We start from the raw sequence: 23,404 nt of genomic DNA, 5'->3' as shown, positions 1-23,404 counted from the left end.
TTCAAAAAAATAAGAAGATCGCGCATGTTCATCTATACATATCTGCATACATACATGTATCTTGGTTCAACCCAGCTTCGGACAAAAAAAAGCACTTTTGTTGTTTTTATGCAGTAGATGCAAATAAATCAAAAAGCAGATCATTAGAAAAAGAATTGGCTCATCGTTGACTCAAGTTGCAGAGAATTTAAGAGAAATTCAATTGGACAACCACTGATTGTGAGATGACACTCTCAGATCGAAATGAAATTTCGTCCCACTCATACAAATCCAGGAAACTTTTGTCGTCCGCGAGCGTCACGTCGATAAACTCATCGACAACGTTCCTTGAAAGTAGATTGTCGACTTTTTTTGACGAAAATATTCAAAACCCTAGCAAGCAATATCAAGAAACGCTCCACGAGCAACAGCCTGCTTTACAGCTGTTAATGAGCTCAGCGGAAAGAGTATTCGAACGTCTACCATTTATATTTTGAAATCTTTGTACAAAAATTATTTTTCACACACTTAAACCAGTTTTTTATTCTTCTGGGGTACTTCCTTACATCTGCGGTCGCCCTCTCAAGTTTAACGCCCACTTCAAAACTCAAAACTTTTTAAGTTATTTTAGTTTATTAGTTTGAGTTTTTAGTTTAGTAGTTCCAGCAAGTTTCCGAAGTACATTATAATTGATCTGGTTTTTCCTTGGAAACCTCAGAGCTAGAAGGTCCCGACACATATACACCTATAGAAAACTAACCTTTACTAACCTTGATGAAATTACTGAGAATATGTTGATATTCGTGGTTGCAAGCAATACTAATTGTAAAAGCAATGCTAGTACTTCCAGAACGAGAAAAACCTCGAAACTGCGACCAACAGATATTTTTGTATCTAATTATTCTTATACGTTTATTTCTATATGCTTGAAATCGATATTTCCTTAGAGATTTTCAAAAAATACAATATTAACATTTATGTTTCAAGACTTTTTTTTAATTGTTGAAGTATGAGATCAAAATGTAAACAGACATGGGACCGGAATAAAATTCCAATGAATGAAAGTTTATTGCATACCTATAGAACCCCAGAGGATGATTTAACAAACGGAAAAATCTGTATTACAGCGGAACATCCCATAACTATAGTTTTTCCCCTGGGAATGGACGAAAATTCTGGCGTTCTTTCTTCACCAAACAACTGATGTGTTTTTACGTCACCGGACTGAAGAACTGTGTTGGTTGGAACAGCTCAGAACACAGGACTCTTTTCAAATCCCTGTAAAAATTCATACCATCAAAAAATATGTCTCCTTGGTTCGTACAACTTTGTTTCTAATTGATAACAAGACTTTGTGAGATTTTTGGTAAAAATTTCTATTTTTTAATCTACAGCAACCATTAGAGGAAAAGGAAAGAATTCAAGAAAAAACGATAGGACCATTTCCAATGAAATTTTACAACATTTTCAAATTAATATTCACTTTTGGCAACATAAAACGTTATAATCCATCGTTTTGAAGTCTAATCTTCGGCTATGAACAATGTATTCAAAATTGTTACGGTCCATAACTACACCGAACAACATCACAGTATTGTAGAAAACAGCCAGGAAACGCAATTAGAGGAAAATATCAGGAGGATGATGATTAATGATTAACGAAAGCATTCTTTGGAAAGAATCAGAATGTTTTTACGCTCTGATCGTATTAGGCGTATAGGAAATACTATTTTTTAATAAAATTTTTGACAGTATACTGAGAAATAAATTGCTTCACACATTTCACAACCGTTCATCAAAACTAAAGCAATTCTATAGTTCTTAAGTTGAGAATTTGTCCATTACATGGCAAAAGGTCATTGATAATAAGAGTCGTTGATGAAAAAACACACATAAAAGATAATTATGTTTTAAGTTGGCGCAATAACGAAACTGAATTCCGGTATCTTGAATATCGGCAAAATAACTGTTGACGTTCAACTCCCCGGCAACATATGCAGCAGAAATTCTTCCCCAACGCTGAGGCTTTTATGGGAAAACCCATAACCTAATTCGAAGTTGCACTTTCAGAAGGAGGTTCCAGTACTTATTGAACATCGAATAAACAGATAAATTTCTTCCTTATTGATTAACAACAACTCGAAACCAAGAGAATATTGCATTGATGCTTGCCTATATTTAAATATAGGGCAAATTAAGAGTTATTATATATTTGATTTTCTATTTATTTGATACTGTTCAGTTGTTTTGTTATTATGGTTATTATGTATCTGGTTAGATATTTAGCTAGATTTTTTTCGCATACAACTACTTTTCAACCTCTGAATCATATATAGATAAAAACCTATTAAATAGTTTTTTAGGGGCGAGTGTAGTGTAGCGGTTAGAGGTTCCGCTTCGTGCTCGATCGATCGGAGGTTCGAATCCGTCCTAGTGCTCATCAAGTCTTTTGGCCAGATACACGTTCGTAAACTCCAAACGATTCTGGGAGGATTGAAGCACTGAACATGGGAACCCAAGTCATTCAGACCAGTTAAGATAAACCCCAAACGATTCTGAATTGAAGTGAACGTAGGGGCGCATCCCAAGCGGATTGATTAACGCCAAAAACTTTGACCTTATCCTTAAATAGTTTTTGATCGCAACTATCACGAAAAAACATAATGAAACCTGCTTCCATGATTTTTTTCTTCGAAAACTACTACTGTTTGCACACAGGAAACACAATTGCTATTCTAAATGTTGACATACTGACTACTACATATCGCATTGACTTGAATCAACAGCAAATTGAGAAAAGAACACCTAACTTCTGAGAAGAAGAATGTCATCGAAAACAAAAAAACCCAGCTAATTCTCATCCTGACAGGCATAACGAGTTCTCAGTTGCATGAAATTGATGTTTTAAAAAGGGGATGAAGATAATGAGAAAACTGGCGAAAATTATGGCCATTAGTCAAAATTGAAGGTCAAATGATTGAAGGAAGGATTGGTTTGACCTAGGTCTTAGTACACAAATCCCACTAGACCTCACACAACTTTTTTAAACTAAGTCTTGTGAATTGAATTCAACACAAAACTACCAAACAAAAATAAATGCAACATATTAATTTGCATTTTGCTCTTCCAGATCATCAGCAATTTTTTTACGAGCTATCTGTTCAAGATTGAAAAATTTTTGAGGCGATAGCGCATGATTCGGAATAAATGGTCGAAAGAATCGAGTCCCACAAAAATCTCTTGTGGTTATTTAGTGAAGGAACAATACCTACGTAAACCTCCCTCTTTAAGAGCTTAACAGAAAGCATTGAAAAAAGCTTACAACTGAAGTTTCTATTGAAAATAAAAATAAAAGGAAAAAGAATGAAAAATGATAAAGGCTTAAAATTTGGTTCAGAAAACTAACGAATACGTAAGTAACTGACAAATAGTAACCTTAGAAACAAAAATAGGCGAACAATAGCAGTCGAACCTGAAAAAAATACGTGAAGTTCAACTGAAGCTTCAGCTCTTTTTAAGCTCTTTTTAAGTTTTCACTTGTTATTTGCTAAGAATCACTTCATAGTTGCGAGATTTTTCCACTCGCAAAAACAGGAAGTGGGCGACACAAGGCAGAATTTTTGGCGGGAGCAGAGGAGTCGCCGGACGACCTCTTCCTCATATCGCTCTTCCGCATTCAACGAAGCATGCATTTTTTTCTTGCATATACTTTATTCCCATAAGAAAACCAAAAACCAACCAAGATTTTGTTTGCGCTCAGGGTCATCACTATGCGTGAACATTGATATAAGAGTACATAATATTCAGAGGAATCCACTGAACCGCCAAACATTATTCATAACAAAATTAATCGCCGATTTTTCTCCAGATACGTACATTCTACAGATATTTTCTACCGATACCTTCAGAAAATTGCACAAATTTCCCTGCAATTTACGCGTACTATTTCACCAGTTTCTCGAAATCTTTCATCAAAATAATCGGCCTTTTACGTCAGTATTTCTTTGAAAATCTTAAGGAAACCGTCCTTAAAAACTGATTTCAGAGACATCATACAATATAACCTTTCCTGTTTTTCAGTACAATTTTTATCGTTTCTCGAATCTCTTTCATCATCTGTGAATGTTCCTTATCCGAACTCGTACCAAATGTCAATCAATTACTTAGAGCTTTTCTCTTCTGAATCCAAGATTATAAACATATATTTATGCAACGCCATTTTGAATTCGTATTGAGGTTCGCAACGAAAAAAGTGACGAATTTGAATTTCTCGCCATTCCTTTTTCACGATGCGTTCGTTATTTATAAATATATCGTATCTGAGGAAGAATGACCCTCATTTTAATATTTATTATATTTATTTATTTTTATATAACATATTGCTTATTCTAATGCAACTCTAGAAGATTTGATGCACGAAGAAAGTAGTTCACATATTTCCAAACTCGAAAACTCTCAAATTTTTGACAACAGTGTCTCACAAAGCTTTTTTCATCTATAAAGTGTCATAATGTAATAAATAACTAGCAACTAACGTAATGAATAACTAACTAATAAATAAAAGGATAAAGGATAAAGTTTCTGGCGTTAATCAATCCGCTTGGGATGCGCCCCCACGTTCCCTTCAATTCAGAGTCGTTTGAGGTTTACGAACGTGTATCTGGCCTATACAATGACTTGCGGTGGCTAGCCGATGTGTCAAGTCAGTGTTTTTATCCTCCCAGACACGTCTGGTACCAATTTATCGATCCCAGAGGGATGAAAGGCTTGGTGAGCACTAGGGCGGATTCGAACCTCCGATCGACCGTGCAGGAAGCGGAACCTCTAACCGCTACACCACACCCGCCCTTAACTAATAAATAACAAACTAAAATAAAAAGTAACTAAATAGTAATGCAAAAGTAATTAGTGTCTCCACTTTCGTACCTGGTAGCTATTGTTGTTGTTATTATTCTGAGCAATTTTGTGGAGACGTTTGAAATGCTGGGAAAGAGATTTCTCACGACATTTCCATAGATGTTAACTAATCTAGGTGTTCTAAGCACCAAAGAACACTCAACAGTTACCACAAGCACCGTAACCCACGACACAGTGATGAGCTCTAAGTTATTCTTCCTTTTCGTCTATACCCGTTTGAACCAAAACCTTTCATCCACCCTGGCGTGGATACAGTAGTAGCGGATTTATCCGAAAGGATAAGTACCGTGCCTTGAGACATCAGCCGTCTCCCGAAGGTCACTGCATACACAAGGTGCTATGATACGCGTTCACAAACTCCTACTTCTGCTAAATGAGGTAAAACATATCACAGTATCCAGAAAAGAATGCACCACTCATCCTCTCAGAACCGCTGAAAAACAACGAGCCCACGTCCCCTACTGCCTAGTTATTTCATCGGCGAAATAGAAAATTTCCACAAGTTCAAATTTTCGCTCTGCTATATTAATGAAACTTGATAGATTATAAGTTCTTCTTTCTTTAAAAAATTCCAGCTGAAAAATCTAAAAGAGAAGTACATTATCGCTATTTTTTTTACTTTTTTCAAATTCAATTGCATCCGCATAATATTCGAATAACGACTCCGTTCTCAACCACTGTAAAAAGTAGCGATGGACGTACAAGTGCGAAATGTCCTCTGTCAAGTTAAATTCAGGAAACTTTTCATTTGTCCCATTAACCGAAGTGGGAATAGACGATACTGTAAAGGTATTATTCAATCAGACTCAACATACCAATTGATTATATTGTAGGATTTTTCCTTCTCAGACGAGAAGTGGATCGCTGATCTATAAGATTTTATGTTTGCGTTTAGTTTATTTTTTTTATTGACTTACACACAAACTGCGTTTGCTGGAACTGAGGACCTGATGTGTTATTGACAAAATCTTCAAAACATATTCACATTGTTGTAGCCGAACGTTGATAGAAGCTTCTATTCGAAAAGGAGTTAAGAAAACTGTCCCTTTCGAGAGTGCGATTTTCGGCGGTTTCTAGAGCATTCTACGAGATTGTGCTATGGCAGGCTTTGAAAACTTAAGCGATTACGTTTTAAGAATCGTTATGGAGAGAATCTGCTCTCACAGTACAACAATCAATATGGCAGGAATCTGCATACCCAAAAAACATGGATATACTATCATATACTACCAAAATGCTTATTTTAAAAAAGGTGAGCATTTTGTTATGATGAAAAAAGATATTCATGCATTTTTGTACCATTTCCCCTGTCAATAAAAGAGCAATATATAAGATGATGATTTAAAATAAAACAATAATTCGAAATAATTAATAATGATTCTATCAACAGAATCAAAAGGAGTTTCCTCTAAGATGATCTCACAAATCGGGGATCTCTTTCGGGTTTGCCTTTGTCTAATCTTACATATTTCTTTATTTCTCTAGTAATAAATGGTAGGATCATGAAGTTGCGTCTTCACGCGTTTTCAAGAAATATAGATTCTATAAGAACTCGTACAAACGGATTTCAGAGGATTTGGAAGAACTACTTGTCTGAATCCAATCCTTGTTGCATATCTATAGGCAATGAATCTGAAGTGTAAGCAAAAACAAAAGCTGAACGCAAAGCAGAGCATACATATCCGAAGTTCAGTTTGAAATAAAGGCTTGGGAAAACATTTTTAATAGAAGTGACATATGTCTCCAGAGAATTGCTGTCTATGGGCGGTCAGTGAAATATGTCCGCCATAACCAGAACAATCTTTTTTTCGTGCAAATGCAGGATGCTTGTCACATTAAACCGAACACATTCCCCTGCGAAAGATAACAATTCTCCGAGAGTAAAACCTAGCAAATCTCGCCGAGCTCATGCATTGTAAGGTTGTTGTCGTTCGCAAAGCACCCTGGGAGGTGTCATAATCGTTGTCATCGAAAGACTACTGGATGACATCGTCATAACCTTGCCGTTCGTTTCAGGAATGCGTGGTGGCTGCTTGGGTGCGCTTAGCTATCAGTCCTCAGAGAGAAAAAGAATGACCTTTCCCGAAAAAAGAAGATCAATTGCCTTCACAGTTGTTAACTGAATGTACCCAGGAGAGAATAAATTGAACATAAGCCATACCGTAACCCTGAAGAAGAGAGTTGTTCGTGTATGTAAGAAGACGACTTGACATATTAACGTGATTTTTTTATTCCCATCCATCTCTTAGTCGTAATCGACGAATACATGAAATTCTGTAAAGGATTTCGAACTGCTCAAAATCCGATTAATCGTGGGTAGGAACTTGCGACGTTTCGTGTCACTTTGCCTTGCTCACATTTTATTGGACGAGGTCAGTTGAACGCACGTTTACCAAATACGTACCTCCGTGCTTTTCCGCTGAGCCCGGTTGGGTGGCTTTCCCGGACGTTACGTTGACGCTTCCTGCTACACTTTAATGAAAGACTCCCAATTTTTAAGCAAGTCCTCAAATGAAAGATCAAATCAAAGCTACTCGTTTCTGTGTACTTACAGCAGGGTCAAAGTCACATGAAGCACGGTGCAGTTGCGTAAGAGGCTGCGCTCGAAGCGTGCAGTCGAGCCTGCGTCGGAACCTAACGTGTGGGACCATCGCGAACTGCAGTAAAGGATGGTGCTAACAACGGCTCTCTCGATCCTAACCGCTGCGCTCTACCGCCGTACCGCCTACGCTACTACACGGTCCTTTACGTCGTTTTTACCCCCACTGTACCATTAATTCACCGCCCCCAGGAGACACTATAGGAAACATGAACGAATGAATCCTACTATGTTCTATTCATGCATCCGTCTAGGTTACGGTATGTACGACTCATAGAAGTTCAAACAAACCAGGCTGATGTGGAATATTGGTGATATCTCACTTTAAATCTCCCTTATGAGCCAGACAGCGAGTTTTGCCAACGCTACAAACGATCTACCGATTCCGCTGTTTTTCCGCATGTATTACTTCCGGAAATTTCGCTTTATTTTTCTTAATGCACAACATTTCCTTGAACTTTAATTTATCCATAATTTTGCTTTGGCGGATTTCATCGAAGTTCAAAAAATCTTACGAGGTTTTTTAAATGATGATGAATGACCTGAAATGCTGATGAATTGCGTTTGAAAATCAACATTTCATCAAGCTTTCTCGGAAATTTTCGACATTGTTATTAGAGCAGTTAGGTAGGTATATTAACAATGTATAATACTAGTGTATTTTACTTGTTATTATATTATTTGTCACATCATTCCCGTTCACGAATCATGAAATGCTGTAGAAAAGTTAGTGGTTGTACGGTGTGAAATGATATCTGACTAAATTCACAACGAATTGGCGTATAAGACAGAATAACCTCTAACTCAAAAAATTACGGAATCGAAGAAATTCCACCTTTAACTAACACAAAAACTAACTTTAGAGAGTTACTTCCTTTCATCAACCTCCTCCCACGTCGTGCACCCAGCATCCTGGTATTTTACTATTTAATTCCAACTGCAGTTTAAGAGCTGCATTTAAATACTTCAAGCTAATTTTTAATCGGATCAAATCAATCAGGGTAAAAAAGAAAGCAAAGTGAAATAAACATCAAAATTCACATAAAAGAATGGTATCCAATGTAATAGCAGATATTCGACCATTAAAGGAATCATGGATTTTCGAGACAAAAACTATAGCAAACGTCTTTACTTTGGCTCCTTATCAGTATTCTCATTTCTCCTCAGTTGCCTATGTTTTTTTTTCTTACATTTTGTTTCCCACTTCTCCAATGTCCTTTCTTCGTCTCTTTTCCGGGTTGCGCTTTCGCAAATAAAAAATCGTGTGATGTCATTGAGTCGAAGTGAGTAGAACATATTGAAGAAATCAAAGAAAAAAAACGAAAATCCAAAAGACACCATGACGTACACATTCAGAAGAACGATACATGCGTTATACGACACTGATACTCACGATCTCCCAAAAGCGAGTCAAATCAAATTAGGTAAGAAGCTCTCTCTTTTTGCTTGGAATAAATGTGGATCATTAACCAACCTGCAAATCGAGATTCATCTGTACAAGCCAAATTTTTTCAAATCCGAATCTGTGCTTGCACGTGGATTTCCTTCAAAAATAACAACAGAGAAAGAACAGATTCCCATTTTCCATTCCATATGTTCATTTTCGTCCTAATTATACTCTGCCAAACAAAAAAAGTTTTCTCAGAGGGCAGTTTTCAGCATTTTTTTGACTTTGAACATTCTGAAACAGCAAGGCCAGAGTGATTTATTAGTGGCGAGGTCGTTGCTTTTCAAGCCAAACAACATTTCTTCAGAAGAAGTGAGCCAGAAAAACATTAAGGAAAGACTAATCAACTAACCAACTGCACAGTAACCACGCATATTTCATTTATTTCTCGTCATATATGGAAGTGTAAAGTTGGTAAAAAAATCCCGGTACAGTAGAGAAAAAATGTTTTTGTTTAATCGCGAAATATTCTTTATCGTATTCTGAAAGAGACAGGAAGGAACAGATGGATGGATAGATATTTCTTTGTTTAAGCTAAAATAATATGGTGCTTTTGTGAGCAGCTTTTAGAACTCTGAGACTTATCTCGATAATCTTTAGGATCAGTGAGCAGTTAAATCGTCATGAATCACCATCGGTGAACGATTAATGGAAATGGATAGATTTAACGTCATTTGAAATGAGCCAAAATATTTCTTTCGCCGAAAGCAGTAAATGGACCTCGGCACTCGGTTGGTGACCGCTCTCAGATGAATTTGATAGACGGACAGACGGAGAGTTCTCATTTTGGCTCATCTTCCAATAAAATTCGTCTAAAGATTTAGACGTAGGTCATTTTCGCCATGAGTTTAGAGAGAAAAATGTGTCGCAGCAAACTTTACAATATAAAGATTTAAAATACTTAAAATAACCCCTAAAAATGATATTGTTTGTGGGTGAAATTTTGCGAGGAACGACTATAACTGTTACAAACAGTGGAAGAATACTACGTCAAAAAATAAATTAAAACTAAAACTAAAAGACTGTTAAAGACACCGTTTTGACTGAACTGAACGCAACGCAAAGTATGTTGAAAATATAGTCCCCGCGTAATTTTGTAGTGAATTCGATAACTGTTGATGCGGAAAGGAAGATGTCTGAACAAAGGTCTCCTTGGTGATAATTGCCATACTGTTTCTCTTTTCTCGAAAGCCGACAAATTCTTCCACAAACATGTGTCCATTTCAAAAATGCCATTCCTTCGGAAGCAGTTGGATGGTTTACAATGGATTTCTACTTGCTGAGTTTGTGAGTCCACCAAAGTTCTTTTTCGTTCTCGAAGCAAAAAATAACTCTGGATCTCCTTACTCTACGTTCTCAACCGTCTAGAAATGCTTTGAAATGTTCCTTTAACCTTTTCTCGGAGAAAGATAGCAGACAAAATGCCTGCTGCGGACAGACGTGCTCAGCAGATCAGTAGATCTTTAGAAGCTGCGATGCAGGAACCTCTTGAACGGGAAGGTCCTTTCTGTACAAAGACGGAAAATTTTGTGAGGAAAAAAGTTGTGTGAAAAACAAAAATCTCTGCATTTCTACTTCTTCGACAGGAATAAAGTTTTCGACCGCACAAAGTTATCCGGTGGGCTCCACCACAAAATTCGACCTCGGGAAGAATCCATCTCCGAGAATGGGAAGATTGGTTCCAAATTCCCTCTGCTCACCGATTAGGTCGAGTGAAAATGGTCGCAACAGAATTCATTTTCTTCGTCAACCTTCAATAACCTCAGGCCAACTTTCCCCTGCACATTTCCCTCGTTATGGCTGCCATCACGTCCGACACCTCTCCGCTTTGCGCCTTGCACGCCACTTTATGGCGATGATGTCATGTTTTCCGTCCAGTGCAAAGAATAATTGTGGGAACAAATGCAAATACTGAACGATTGATTGGCAAAGTTCTAGCATCGTATCAACGACAAAAAGGTTGAGCAATTAGTAGCGTAACGAATTACGTGAACCAGCGCCGTCAGGACCAACAGCAGCAGCTTCCGAGATGTGAGAGGTTCAAATACTGTTCGGTGAACCAGACGACTACCCAGTGAAGAGCTGAAACCAGTGGTCAAAGGTGCACTCCGATGTAACCGCAAGTTGGAGTTTTTCTTTTCAAAATTTTTCAATATGGTTGAATTTGCTCAAGAAATGGAAAGCAGACACATCCAGTGTACGAGTTTACAGCGGTGTCACTCACAAAATACTATTTATATCGTAATATTGTTATTTTCATGTGTACATGTTTTGGTTCCTGTTTGCGGTAGCTCTGCCCTGCTCATAAAAAATGTAATCCTGGCATTTGAGAATCCGTTCTGGACACATACGAGCTATAATAACATCCACAGTTATATGGCGAAAGTTACCCAGACATTGCAGAAGGGTGCTGTTGCCCAGCACATCGCGAATGCCCAATCCAAATAGGTCAAATACCTAGAGGGAGTATGGAATCTTCGATAACTACTCTCCGTTTCGTTGCGCTGAACTGCCGGACATTGTCAACCAAGAGTGATCGGATCACTCGGCGTCGATAGGCAGTTCATGCGAGACATAATTCCCATAGGGTATGGAGCAGTGACTGGAATGGGTGAGTTCTGTGCGAGCTCTTGCTGTAGATCCAGAAAGTTTGGCAGAGCAATGTTAAAGGACGACACGCCTCGACGAAGATGCAGGCAAACACGCCAGGAAATAATGCCAGCTCACCGGTTAAAGGCATCACCCCACGAATCTGAGGTGGTGCAGATTTCAGGTGGAATATTCTTATAAGGGATAGTAGATTATGGAGAGAGAGGTGATTCCTTCCATTTCTTCTTAATTGCCGTAAAAAACGGCCCGGAAGACGCGGTGCCGCACAAGTCTGGCGCGCTCTAGTCGAACTCCTTGTAGAAAATGGTGCGCCAGAACGCCCGTAGCCGTATCTTCCGGGCCGCTTTTTTACGGCAATTAGGAAGAAATGGACGGAATCACCCCCTCTCCATAATCTACTATCTCGTGTACGAACACTCCACGTAAAATCCGTACCACCTCAGATTCGTGGAGTGATGCCTTTAAGTGAAAATTAGAACATATTTACTATGAATATGTTGTATATGAATAAAAGTAGCGAAAGGCTGAGCTCATCGACTCTTCCATTCAACAAACAATTCCCTGATCGCCTGATCCCACATCATTTTTATGGTCAATCTCTTAGCCGATAATCTATTTTCGGCACTTCTGAAGAATAGAAAAAAAGCCCATAAAGCTAAGCTTAGCATAAGCTGGCAGTATCTGCGAAAGCGACAGGACGCATTATTTTACAGCGTAATGCTACCAAAGCAGTATTTTTAACTCCAAAAATGTGTTTTTAAAAAAAAGAAGCATTGTTATTACTAGTCGTTACTATTTCAGAAATCGAATAGCCTAACAAAGAGAGCTGTGTTCTGTTGTGTTCAGCAGTTGCTTCACATGCGAGCCAATAACATTCAACGGACGCAAAAGCGCAATTCAGGAGAAGCATTGAAATGTGAATTTACAGCCATTGAGAGCAGAATTACATCAGAGGACAACTGTTGAAAAGATGCTGTGACGGACATATAAATTCGGTTAGAATGATTTCACTTGAAAGTTCTTCGAATGTTGACGGAATGAAATACGAATCCTCAAGCTTAGATGAGAGTTGAAGGTTACATTAGAAGGAGGCTCTACAAATTTCATTAAGTGACATTCTGGCCACCGTGTCACTAAAGTACAATGAGATTTCTGCATTGTTACATAGTCTTGTAAGCATCACGTTACGTTCCATAAACGATGATGAAATAAGAGAAAGTATTCATTGCATTACTATTTATTTACTATTTACTGCAATTATATTTGCTATTTAAGCATTGAAATAGCGATGGTCACGGTCACAATGCATTGTATCATGTCATCTCACTCGCAAATCTATTTCAATTCGTCTATTTTTCATCTAAATATATCCATATATTTGTTAATTTGAATTCTTTTGAATGGTGCGCCATACAATGAAGTAACAAATAAAGTGTAGATCCGTCAAATATAACGCTCACGACTTTAAATTTATCACTGAATGGAAATGGAATCCATGGAGAGAAATCTAATAAATTCGCACGAATATTAGGGTGGTCCTAGGAAATTTTACTTGAATTTGAGTTAGTTAAAGTAGCAGTAATCAGAAACTTGAGCAAACTAAACAAATTCTTTAGGGAAAGAAATTTGTAAAACCATTCTTTTTCAGAGTAACAAGGTCGCAAAAGCAACAAACACTGAGTAAAAAAAAATTTTCGTGATTTTTTTGTCGCGTTAAGGAGATGACTTCTGCACACATAACATTAGAAAACGCCCCAAGCTGAAATATCTGGAGCATGAAGTCACAACGAATTTTAAGGATGCAGAAGCTTATAACGATTTTATGGATGTTCTGGAACAATTCGAGCAGAAACAATCTATTTTTCATTCTACCCGACACAAAACGATGCGAATATGTCTTATGAGAGCTACGAAGATTTGTGAGAGTCAGAATAATCCATAATGATTTTAGAATATTTAGAAACGATTTTAAAAAAATCCTCTGCGAATGTTGTGGATTGAAACATGTGGTAGAAATCACTAGAGTATTTCGAGTCAGCTATAATTCAAAGGGTGTCGCGGCTGACTTGCCCAGAATGTTTTCATTTTTTGTTAAGAAATATTCAACAGGCCATTTAAATATTGAAAAAACCATTCGACACAAGTTCTCCTTAAACGCATTTCTCTTCTTTATTGTTTTGGGTAAAATTGGCAAAAAGGTTAAAGGTGAGGAGTTCTAGTGATAAAATGACTCGATTAGTAGTATTCAATTATTTTAAATAAAATGTAGAGGTAATTGAGAGGGAAATGAGCGCCGAATCCATAGTCTAGAAGATAGCGAGCGATGCGCAAAATCTGGAGAAGCGTTAATCCGCCGCCTAAATCAGATTATGATTCGTCACCAACATATGCGCATGCTCTCTCACTTCGAATGCTTCCTGAAAGTTCGCAAAAAGAAACACTAATGAGCATCGAAATATCAATTTTGTAACATTTCAGGGACCAGTGAAGTGCAAATATCATGCAGAAGTTGAAGTGGTTGCGAAGAAAGGAAACGTCTCGAAATTCTAAGAAAGCTAATATCTTTCCGTAAGCAATCAATTCTTTATACAAAATTGTCGTAATTCTTTATACAAAGGTGGATCCCTTAAGACATATACAAGAGCACTGGGAGTTTTGATCAGAAGAAAATCTGTCTCATCACAAATGTTACGAATCCCATTCGAAAATGTGCGATTTTTGAAGATTGGCTTGGAAAGGGATCCTTCAATGTGGACTGAGAAAGACTGCTGCAGAGAAAAGTGGGCAGTAAAAAGGAAATTCACTAAGTGAGTCTTCAGTTTCGCAGAGTGCTTTAGCTAATTTAAGGCAAAAGCCGAATACAACTTCATCTCCCGAAATTTTTTTCTAGAAAAATTAGTTCTTAGCTCGTCCTCGAACATAATAGCTAGCTGAGATCCAACTCTAAACATAATTGTAGATGTCTTACTCCAAAATATTAGGATTTTATTTAATTGAACTGAAATCTCAAAATTCCTGGCTATGATTTCGGAAGAGGCGGAATTTTTTTCTTTTTCTACAGAGAGGAATGTTCTCATAGCTAATCTTGTCCAATCGATATTTCTTCAAAGCGCAAATCGTACGACATGAGTTTCCCTAACCGAAGATTTGTACGAATCGAATGTTGAGTATAAACTCTGTATTTCGCCCGCTCCTTCTCCCTACCGATTACAACCAAAAGCTCCCTATAACAATGTCTTTTGCGTTGCGGGAGAATCACCATTTTTGGAGCAAAAGAGGAAAGGAAAAAGACTGTCCGCTAGAAGGATTATCTTGTACAAATTCCTCCATCTTCCTACCGTACTGGCACAGTGAAAACAATCTCTGTGCTTTCATCGAAAACGCAGTATTCATAATCTAGCAATAGTCTGCTTTTATTTCGGCCAGATTAAGAGGGCGATAGTCCGATAGGGCGATGGGAGCTTTGCACAGGGCAGGGAATTCCTTTGGGTTCAACCATGAAATAATTGTGCGCATACTATAATACTATAGGCAAGATATTAAGAAAGAAAAAAAAAGAATTGCAAGGAGCTTATCGACCCCATCCAGTCAGGGCATAAAATGAGAAAAAAGTGGAAACGGCCCAAAGCTAGAGAGGAACAGATACAGTTCGGAGCAACGAATCACTAGTACTCAAGTTGAAACTTTCGTCAGGTTTCGATACGACCCTGTCTAGAACAAAAAAAAATGATTTCTTTCTTCTATTAAAACACGGAATTGATCAATTATTCTCTTACCGTCATCATGAACATTACTAAGTATTTGTTTGCTGCTGGGAAAGCATCAACGTCATAAATCTAAACGGAAAGTCCAGAAAGAAGCTAATTAATGGAAAAATCAGCGAGATCACTTTTCAGTTGATCACTGTTTCCAAATTTTTGTTTTCTGCGCACTTCATGCTTTGGCAAATTGAAGGCGTCAGTTCCATACCATACGTGTGTGCAGCGTAATCGTCGTTTCACGGAACTTTTTCAGAAACTTTAGATTTCAGTTCCATACTGTGTGCACATTCGCGTGAACCCAGCGTGTTCCCAGCGAATGTTGTTAGCAACCATAACACTGATTAAATTTATGTTATAGTGGAAAATTATAATTTTTTGAAATAAAAAAGAATTTTCTGAACAATTTAAAAGCGTCCACAGTGCAATATCGGTATGGCGTCAATTGTACAAACATGGGAGTATTATTCTCAATTAAAATGACATTTAAAGGCGACATAACGAAAACGACGAAAATGATGATGTTTGGATCTCTCAACGAAAGGATACTGTTATAGATGTAGATTACGGCTATGAACGCGATCACGCTCATCTCTCCCTCCTCGCCCTGGAAACAACGTGGAGAACTGACTTTGCTATCGAACTCTACTAGACCCTATAACGTGCCACATCCGGAAGCGAGTGGATGAAAATCATGAGATTCTCCTCGCAGATTACTCAAGTAAAACTAATGAATAGACTGCAGAGTGAACCGGCGCGTATGCATTGGTGGCGCGTTATAAGGTGCTTCGTAGGAAAATTTGTTTGACGAGGCCTCTTCTCACACCGTCTTTCGGGAAAGCTAGAGCGAATTAGCTGTGATCGCACTCTTACTCGTGATCTAAGCTTCTAGCTCTACATTTTCCTAGAAAGATTCCAACAACGTCAGTCTCGTGCTATGCTGCCTTTGAGTAATAATACTGAACTAACAACAGCGGCTTCAACTGCTCAGTGGCCTTATCCACTGAATGACTAGGCAGCCAAAGCGAATTGGCTAATAGTAGATCGTTAACGTTTTTTTATTCGCGATGCGCATATAGATTGAGCAATAGAAATAAGCCTTATGAGATGTGGGGAGCCGTGCACGACATTTGCACTTGTTTTTAGATCAAAAGTAATCCATATCGCAACAAAAAAAAATATCGAACCCAACGCACATTACTCCTAATAGAGTTAGGTCCTACAAGATGCGCATGAGTTGACAAATCGATATTTTTGCAACTTTTTCGTAGGAAATTAAATATTGAGATATAAAATAAAATAAAATTTTTAAGGGAAGGATGGGGATTTAACTGAAATAACTTGAAAAGCAACTCAAACTGCTCGACTGCTCAATCGAAGCAGAATTGACGGATTGTCTTCGTTCTAATATCCGTAATTAGCTGCATTGTTGGAGGTAGCGGTGTTTGCAAGAATGTTTTAGATGCCTTTTCCTGGATAACTACAGGAATTGACCGTGATCACATTTCTATTTCGTGAAGTACATCCTACTCTTATCTATTCATGATGAGACCCGAACATCGTCTACTTCGTTTTATGCCGTTTATATTTAAACATAGGTAGTACACGTGGTCGGTGAGAGAGAGAAAGCATCACTAAATAAGGATAGATCTCCGGTGGAGTCAAAAAAGTGCTCCTCACTGCTGTTTTGGGTTCTCAACAGCTGAACGACAATCCAGTTGAGTTAAATAATTTTTCTCATTCCAAACTGGAGCTGGGCGCGTACAAGTATGATTGCTACCTGCTCGCAGCGACCCTGTCATGGGAATAAGGAATTAAATCTTCATAAATTAGAATTAAAATACAAATTAGAAATAAAACGAAAAAATAAATTAACTCAGAAATAGAACACAAACTCTAATCATATGCACTACGAAATCCTATAGAAACCGCAGCTAACGGTGCGAATCTATCGAATTTGAGCGGAAACAAAGGAAATACATCCAAATAAAAGAGGATGTAGATTCGACGTTAACGAATCAGACCACGGCTGAGCCAACGCATTTGACTTAGGTTCAGAACAGTAGCGGGTAACGAACGTGGTTTATAGATTGGCTTGCGAGGGCTAGCCGATGTATCAAGTCACTTTTTATCCTTCTAGAGATCTAATACCAATTCATCGACGTTACAGAGTCGAAGGAATTTAGTTAAGCGGTTTCGAACTACTGACACTGCAACACTGCAGGAACTATATCTTGATATATCAGAGAAATTCTGCGGTGAACACGAATCAATGAAAAAGTTGCCTACATAAAATTCTGATAGGAGGCAACTGTAAAATACGTAAGCACATTTTATCCGGGTTTTTTGAACGTTGATTAGATCGAATTCGGTGACTGGAATGTGCCCTCGATTGGGCAGGATAAAGAGGAGAGGGAGCGTGGGTAAAGCAGAAAAAGAGTGTACTTTGCGGCGGACGTGACGCGCTCATCCGGTTGAACACATTTGATACCGACAGTATTTCTCCGCCTACTGACAAACACGACACCTCTGCCCGGCACCAGTTCTATCAGAACGATGCAAGCTCATTCACATAGCATAATTTCTCTGAATGTAATATCTTCGGGTCCAAAGTCCAGGTCAAAACGTAAAAGTAACCTTCTTGGTAGATTTTTGTTTGTTCCTCATGCAAAAAATACCGGGAAAAGAACAACTGTATTCCTATAGGAAGCGAAAAGCTTTCACGTAGAAACGTATCACTATTGTTTATGTTGTATTTTACGATTTTATTATGATTTATTAATGTCTCAACAATATTTTCTTTGACTTCAACGTCTTCAATAAAATAGATGAATGGTGACATAGATATAAATTGTGGGAATGTGTTGCTTTCATTCAAAAGGCAGGATTAAATTCACAGGAAAAAAAGAAGCAACAATGGCTCAATCACTGTTCCTCGGATGGCAATGAAAGCCAAGGAACGCTGTCTCGTTATTTCCCGTGTATGGGACGAACGAAGTCAACGAGAGACGGAGGGTCACAACATAATGCGCAAGCAACAGCTGCAGGTCCAAACAGGCCGAGTGAAAACGGAGACGGCTGATTAGGCCTGATTGCCTCCTCCCCGGAGAGAGCGCACTCATCACCACCAAAACGCACCAAAACCATTTATGATTCATGTAATTCCGTTCGCTTCAAATGCAAAAGTAAGTGTTGTTTCAAACGAAAATACCATGTAATTGATTGATCCTTGAACTAATTATTAGTACTTTAGCGTTAACAACGGAACGATCACCCTAGAAAATAGTGAGCATAAAATTTGAGGAGATAATTAATTATAATGAAATACAGGACTTTCTATTTCCAAAATACACAACTAACTAAAAACCACGGAATAAATAAGTCTATTGAACTTGAAGAACTCAGATTCCATCCATCATGGAATTTTGAGGGATCCATTATTAAAAATTAAATTTGGAGAATTAAATTAAAAATCAATTAACAAATCGTTGAAAATTCACTACTATATTTAAAAATACAACGTGGAAATGACAGCAATTTAGGTAACAGCCAACAGCAATTCGAATTTCAAATACGTGGAATTCACAAGACTCAACTTTTGAAGCTAATGCACTGCTCCTCTACTTGAACCTCTTCGTTTGAAACATCCTTCGGAAAACTTGTCAGAAAAGGGGATATAAACATAAACACGTACCTATACATACATATATAAATATATATATATATATATATATATATATATATATATATATAGACGCATCCATAGGTGGAGATGGTGGTTGGAATCGAAATGGGACCGTCGCGAAATGCATCGATGAACTAAGGGTTCCCACTCGATCCCAACCGCTACGCTCCTCCGCACCACTTCGAGCGCAGCCGCTTACGCAACTGCACCGTGCTTCATGTCGTTTCGACTACTCTATACTTACACATATACAGTTGGCGCAAAAAGTGCTGTAACAGGTGCCTCCTCGGTGGACGCGTGCGTGCTCTACAGTACCCTCTGAACTCCCTGGAAACAATTTCGTCTCGCTTTCTATGTTTACAGTATTTTTTGTATACTAGTGCGTGAATAGGTTTACCCAGTCTTAACAAAGTCCTTTCCCATTAGTTTTCTTTTTTTTTATCCTGAGATGTGTCTAAGATCTGAGGCTGTACTGGTTCAGTTTCTCTCCCATTTCTCTGTGTAATTGCGCACGATTATATTTTTTATAACCAACGCCATAGTAGAATTCCAAAATCCTTACTAGAGAATGGATAACTATGCACAATTGCACTAAAAAAAAGGGGGGGGGGTGGGGAGGGCAGAAATCCAATCCCTGCGAACTGCAGTCTTTGAAAAGAATCAGGAGTAACTACTGTACCTATTAAAACGGTACTTTCACGCATGACTACTATGAAAGATAAAAATTTCGCACAAAAAAAAGTGGGGCAGTGATTGAATCCCTACAAAATGTAAGATCTTAGAGCTATCCTAGAAGCAAAAGAAACGAAAACAAATAGACGGGCTTTAGTAGAGCTATTCCTAAGTGATCGCGAAGCGTTTTTTCCCGATAAAGGCACTTTCTACCCTTAGGCTGTTCCCTTTCCTCCATCTCGCTCCGATCGAACGCGTATCGTGGCCTACCGGGCGAAAAGAAGAGCAATTCCTACTGTACGCGCATATTCATGTACACCTCCCTTTAGGCATGAAGGACAAAATCCGTTTGGGACGCATCACCGTGTTCACTTCAACTCAAAATCGTTTCAGGTTTATGAACGCGTGTTGGCCTCAACTATGACTTGCGAGCCCAGACAGATGTGGTACCGATTTTTATCGATTCCGGAGGGATGAAGGGCTTCGTGACCACGGGAGCGGATTCGTACTTCCGATCAATCGTGTAGACACAACAGAACCTCTTACCTCTTACTGCGCTACACCCGCAACGCCCATAGACATACAAGAATGCATATGTAGAGAGAAAGGAAGAAAAAAGAGAAAGAGAAGATCGTATGGAAGGTTTTTTTTTAATAAATCTCAGGAAGTCAATAAGTAGGAAATAGGACCCAAGAACTCGATGTTCAGAAGAATGGAAGGTTTACAGGCATCGCCTGTGCGCGTAGACGTAGTAGCCAAACTGCTGATCTCCATGGATCCAGCATGTGAAAACACTTCGAATCGCACCAGTACGAATGCGACAACTCCCACGACCATCTGTTATTCGTTGTGTTTAAGTGACTGAAGCGACATGCGCCAAGCATTTCTCATCACTCATAACTCTGATCTTGAGGAATCTAGAGAACCTTTTTCTCGAGTTTTAAGCAGCGAGTGCAATTGCACAGCAAAGGTGTAGTTAAAGAGCGAAAAATCGAGTTGGGATGTCACCACCTTCACTACTTCGCATCCACACTTCCAAATCTTCTTCCAAATCTAAAATTCCTAATTCAAATTTATTTGATTGCTGCAGGACTTCTGGAGCAGAAAATGTCCAGAACATGCAGCAATGTCAAAATTCAAACAGACGACGACTTCGTGCGGGGACGTAAAGTGCTTCCGCAGTCGTTAATTCGATCTTATAATGTTCTGCATGACAGAAGAGGCAGCCATTTATGAACGCCACATGTTTACTTTGGATCGATTTCACTGATATTTTCCCTCCTATTCAGCACAAAAATTAGTGTTGGAAATCCTAGCTTTTGCATCATAGGCAAAGACATATACTAAGATCAAGACGACATGATGCACAGTACAATTGCGTAAGCGGTTGCGCTCAAGCGGCGCAGTGGAGCGTAGCGATTAGCATCGAACGCAGTCGCTTACGCAAATGCACCAAGCTTTAGGTCGCTCGCACCCGACTATAATATTGGTTGAGAAGATGAAGTGAAAGTTGAAGGTCCTTCAGTCGCACTCCTCGATCGACTACGTTGCATTCCACCTAAATCTTTCCTCGATCCAAAAATTGCTGGGCTGCCGGATGACGCGCTCCACACTCCCCTGACACGACGCGGCGCAAAGCAAACTTCAACTTTTTTCATTCTGCACGGGTCAAGAAGGTGGCTTTGTGGTTTTGCCACAGGTTTGAGACATAAACTGGAGTCTGGTGAGAACTGAAAGATAAACCGAACGCTTTAAGTCAGGGTTCATTGATTGACCGTCGATTGTTCATATATTAGTTCAAGCATCAAAGCTGCTATACTAAGTGTTGTATGCGAGCACTGATACCTGTCCGGTATTCGAAATCGAATCAATTCGATTTATCGAGTTTCGAGAATGTCCCGGAGTTCAGTCTAGACCGTAACAATGAAGCACTGTACTCGCCCTACGCCGAGGGCGGTGACGGTATGGGCGCATCAGCTGATAGCAGTCACAAATCAATAGCTTCATTGAGAAGACAGGAGGAGAAAATGAATTTTGTAGACGGTTTTATGACTAAGATGATAAGATGACGTGTTGCTATGATGTATTGGAGGTTACGTCCACAATTAATGCCCTAAGCGAAAGATTCTTTCTTTCTTTTTTTAATCTTGAACGATGAGGCGTACGGACCACCGTAGGCAGTCACATCCGGAACTGATACAAACATACGCCTTTAACTGTTACTTGTACTAAGCTGGAATAACAAAATAAATAAATCAACGTCATAATCGTTTACCCGTGTATCGATCGACAACAACAACATAAACATTTCCAAGTCCGAACTGAACTAAACTCTCAACAAATATTAGTACAAAAACGGATGTAATGAATGTATTAGTACCATGACTGCATTCTTATATAATCTATATCCTTAAGACCAAGTTGCACATCGTAGCACTCACAAAGTATAGCATCTTATGCAATCAATTAGAATTAGTGAGCACAGCCTGCTGTGATGATATCGTCAATGTTTCCATCTTAATAAACTCATCCGGATCGTAGATAACACGGACTATCAAGGAACAACTCGGACATGTAGCAACGTCTTCCCCCATTTCAAGCATTTCTCTAAAATGGAGCAAGGATTACACTTCGAACAGACTAGGTAATACGACAAAAATTACTTTGTGATTTCGAATCGATCTCCACAAGGGCAAGGATAATGATACAGCTCCTTCTCTTCGTCATATGTGAAGTCTTCAATCTCCACCTCATCATGGAACACTGCCATTGTACCTGAACTGCAAAATAGAGCAATAGCAGTATTGAGAGCATCATTCCACGGGGAAAAAGACTGGATGGCGGTAACTCAGTAAAATTTACGGAATAAATCCACTGAGCAAGGTATTGCCGTGGAAGACTAACTAATGAGTGACAGGAAGGACAAAGCACCGTCCCAACATTGTGCTGATATTGTGCAACGGCGCATACATACGAAATAAACGAGATCGTAGACGTAAAATCTAGAACCTTACGCAATCGCGGACGATTGGCATCTGTACGTCTGGAGTTGGTTTTTCGTCTAGCAAAAGCAAAGATATAAGTGACCAAGACTTACCTTGGTCACCTGTATCTTGACCAAGCTAGGTAAGTCTTGGTCCAGATATAGGTGATGTACTTCCTTGATTATACCATTTTTTCTTCATGTCAACTCCCGAAGAGTAAAGTAAACAATTCTGTCTATATGCAGTTACCGGTTGTCTTTGCGGCGTAATTCGACGTGTTTGCTGTTCTACTCACACAAGTGCCCCACGTACAGTAGACCAAGTCAGATTTTGACAAATCGCTTGAAATCTGCTCGTCTGGAATTCATCTCATGTAGGAGGGGTTGGGTTTCGGCGGTAATTTTCCGAGAAGTTTAAGTGTTGGTTGAGTTTGAAAAAAGCTGTTATGTGGCGTTTTCCTTGTCACCAATGTTTCTGGGCCAAAGCGAGTATTTGCTGCTTTCCCAAGTTGGAATGTGTGTGCGCCTTCTTGGAAGAGCTTCTATAACATCACTTCTGAATAGACTTTATTGAGTGAAATTAGCAATTAGCTCTGTGTTTTTGTGTATGAGTATATTCCTAACCGTCATTGGTTCGTTTGAGTCTTTTCTATGAAAACGCTCCTTCTTTAGCTTCTTTCTTCTCTTTCGTTAAATATAGGCGGTTATCAACGTAGTCCTACTTGTCACCTTTCTTTCATAGTTGTCCCAAAGC

The 23,404-nt window shown here is 38.8% G+C and overlaps 2 protein-coding genes across 2 annotated transcripts; one reads left to right on the top strand and one right to left on the bottom strand.

Annotated features, from left to right (window-relative positions):
* Positions 1-21,496: 21,496 nt before the first annotated feature.
* RB195_000970 (uncharacterized protein) lies at positions 21,497-21,736 on the top strand (the record flags this gene model as incomplete). The annotated part of the gene is made up of 1 exon (XM_064197536.1): positions 21,497-21,736. One exon carries the CDS (start codon positions 21,497-21,499, stop codon positions 21,734-21,736), a length of 240 nt encoding a protein of 79 aa, XP_064053417.1.
* A 393-nt stretch (positions 21,737-22,129) lies between these two features.
* On the bottom strand, positions 22,130-22,437 carry RB195_000969 (uncharacterized protein; the record flags this gene model as incomplete). Its single annotated transcript, XM_013443559.2, has 2 exons — positions 22,130-22,274; positions 22,331-22,437. The coding sequence occupies 2 exons, from the start codon at positions 22,435-22,437 to the stop codon at positions 22,130-22,132; spliced, it is 252 nt and encodes an 83-aa protein (XP_013299013.1).
* Positions 22,438-23,404: the final 967 nt, after the last annotated feature.

Source organism: Necator americanus, chromosome IV, assembly GCF_031761385.1.
Source record: "Necator americanus strain Aroian chromosome IV, whole genome shotgun sequence".
Lineage (NCBI taxonomy): Eukaryota > Metazoa > Nematoda > Chromadorea > Rhabditida > Ancylostomatidae > Necator > Necator americanus.
The sequence above is the reverse complement of the archived record's forward strand: the minus strand, read 5'-3'. Positions and strand labels throughout refer to the sequence as shown.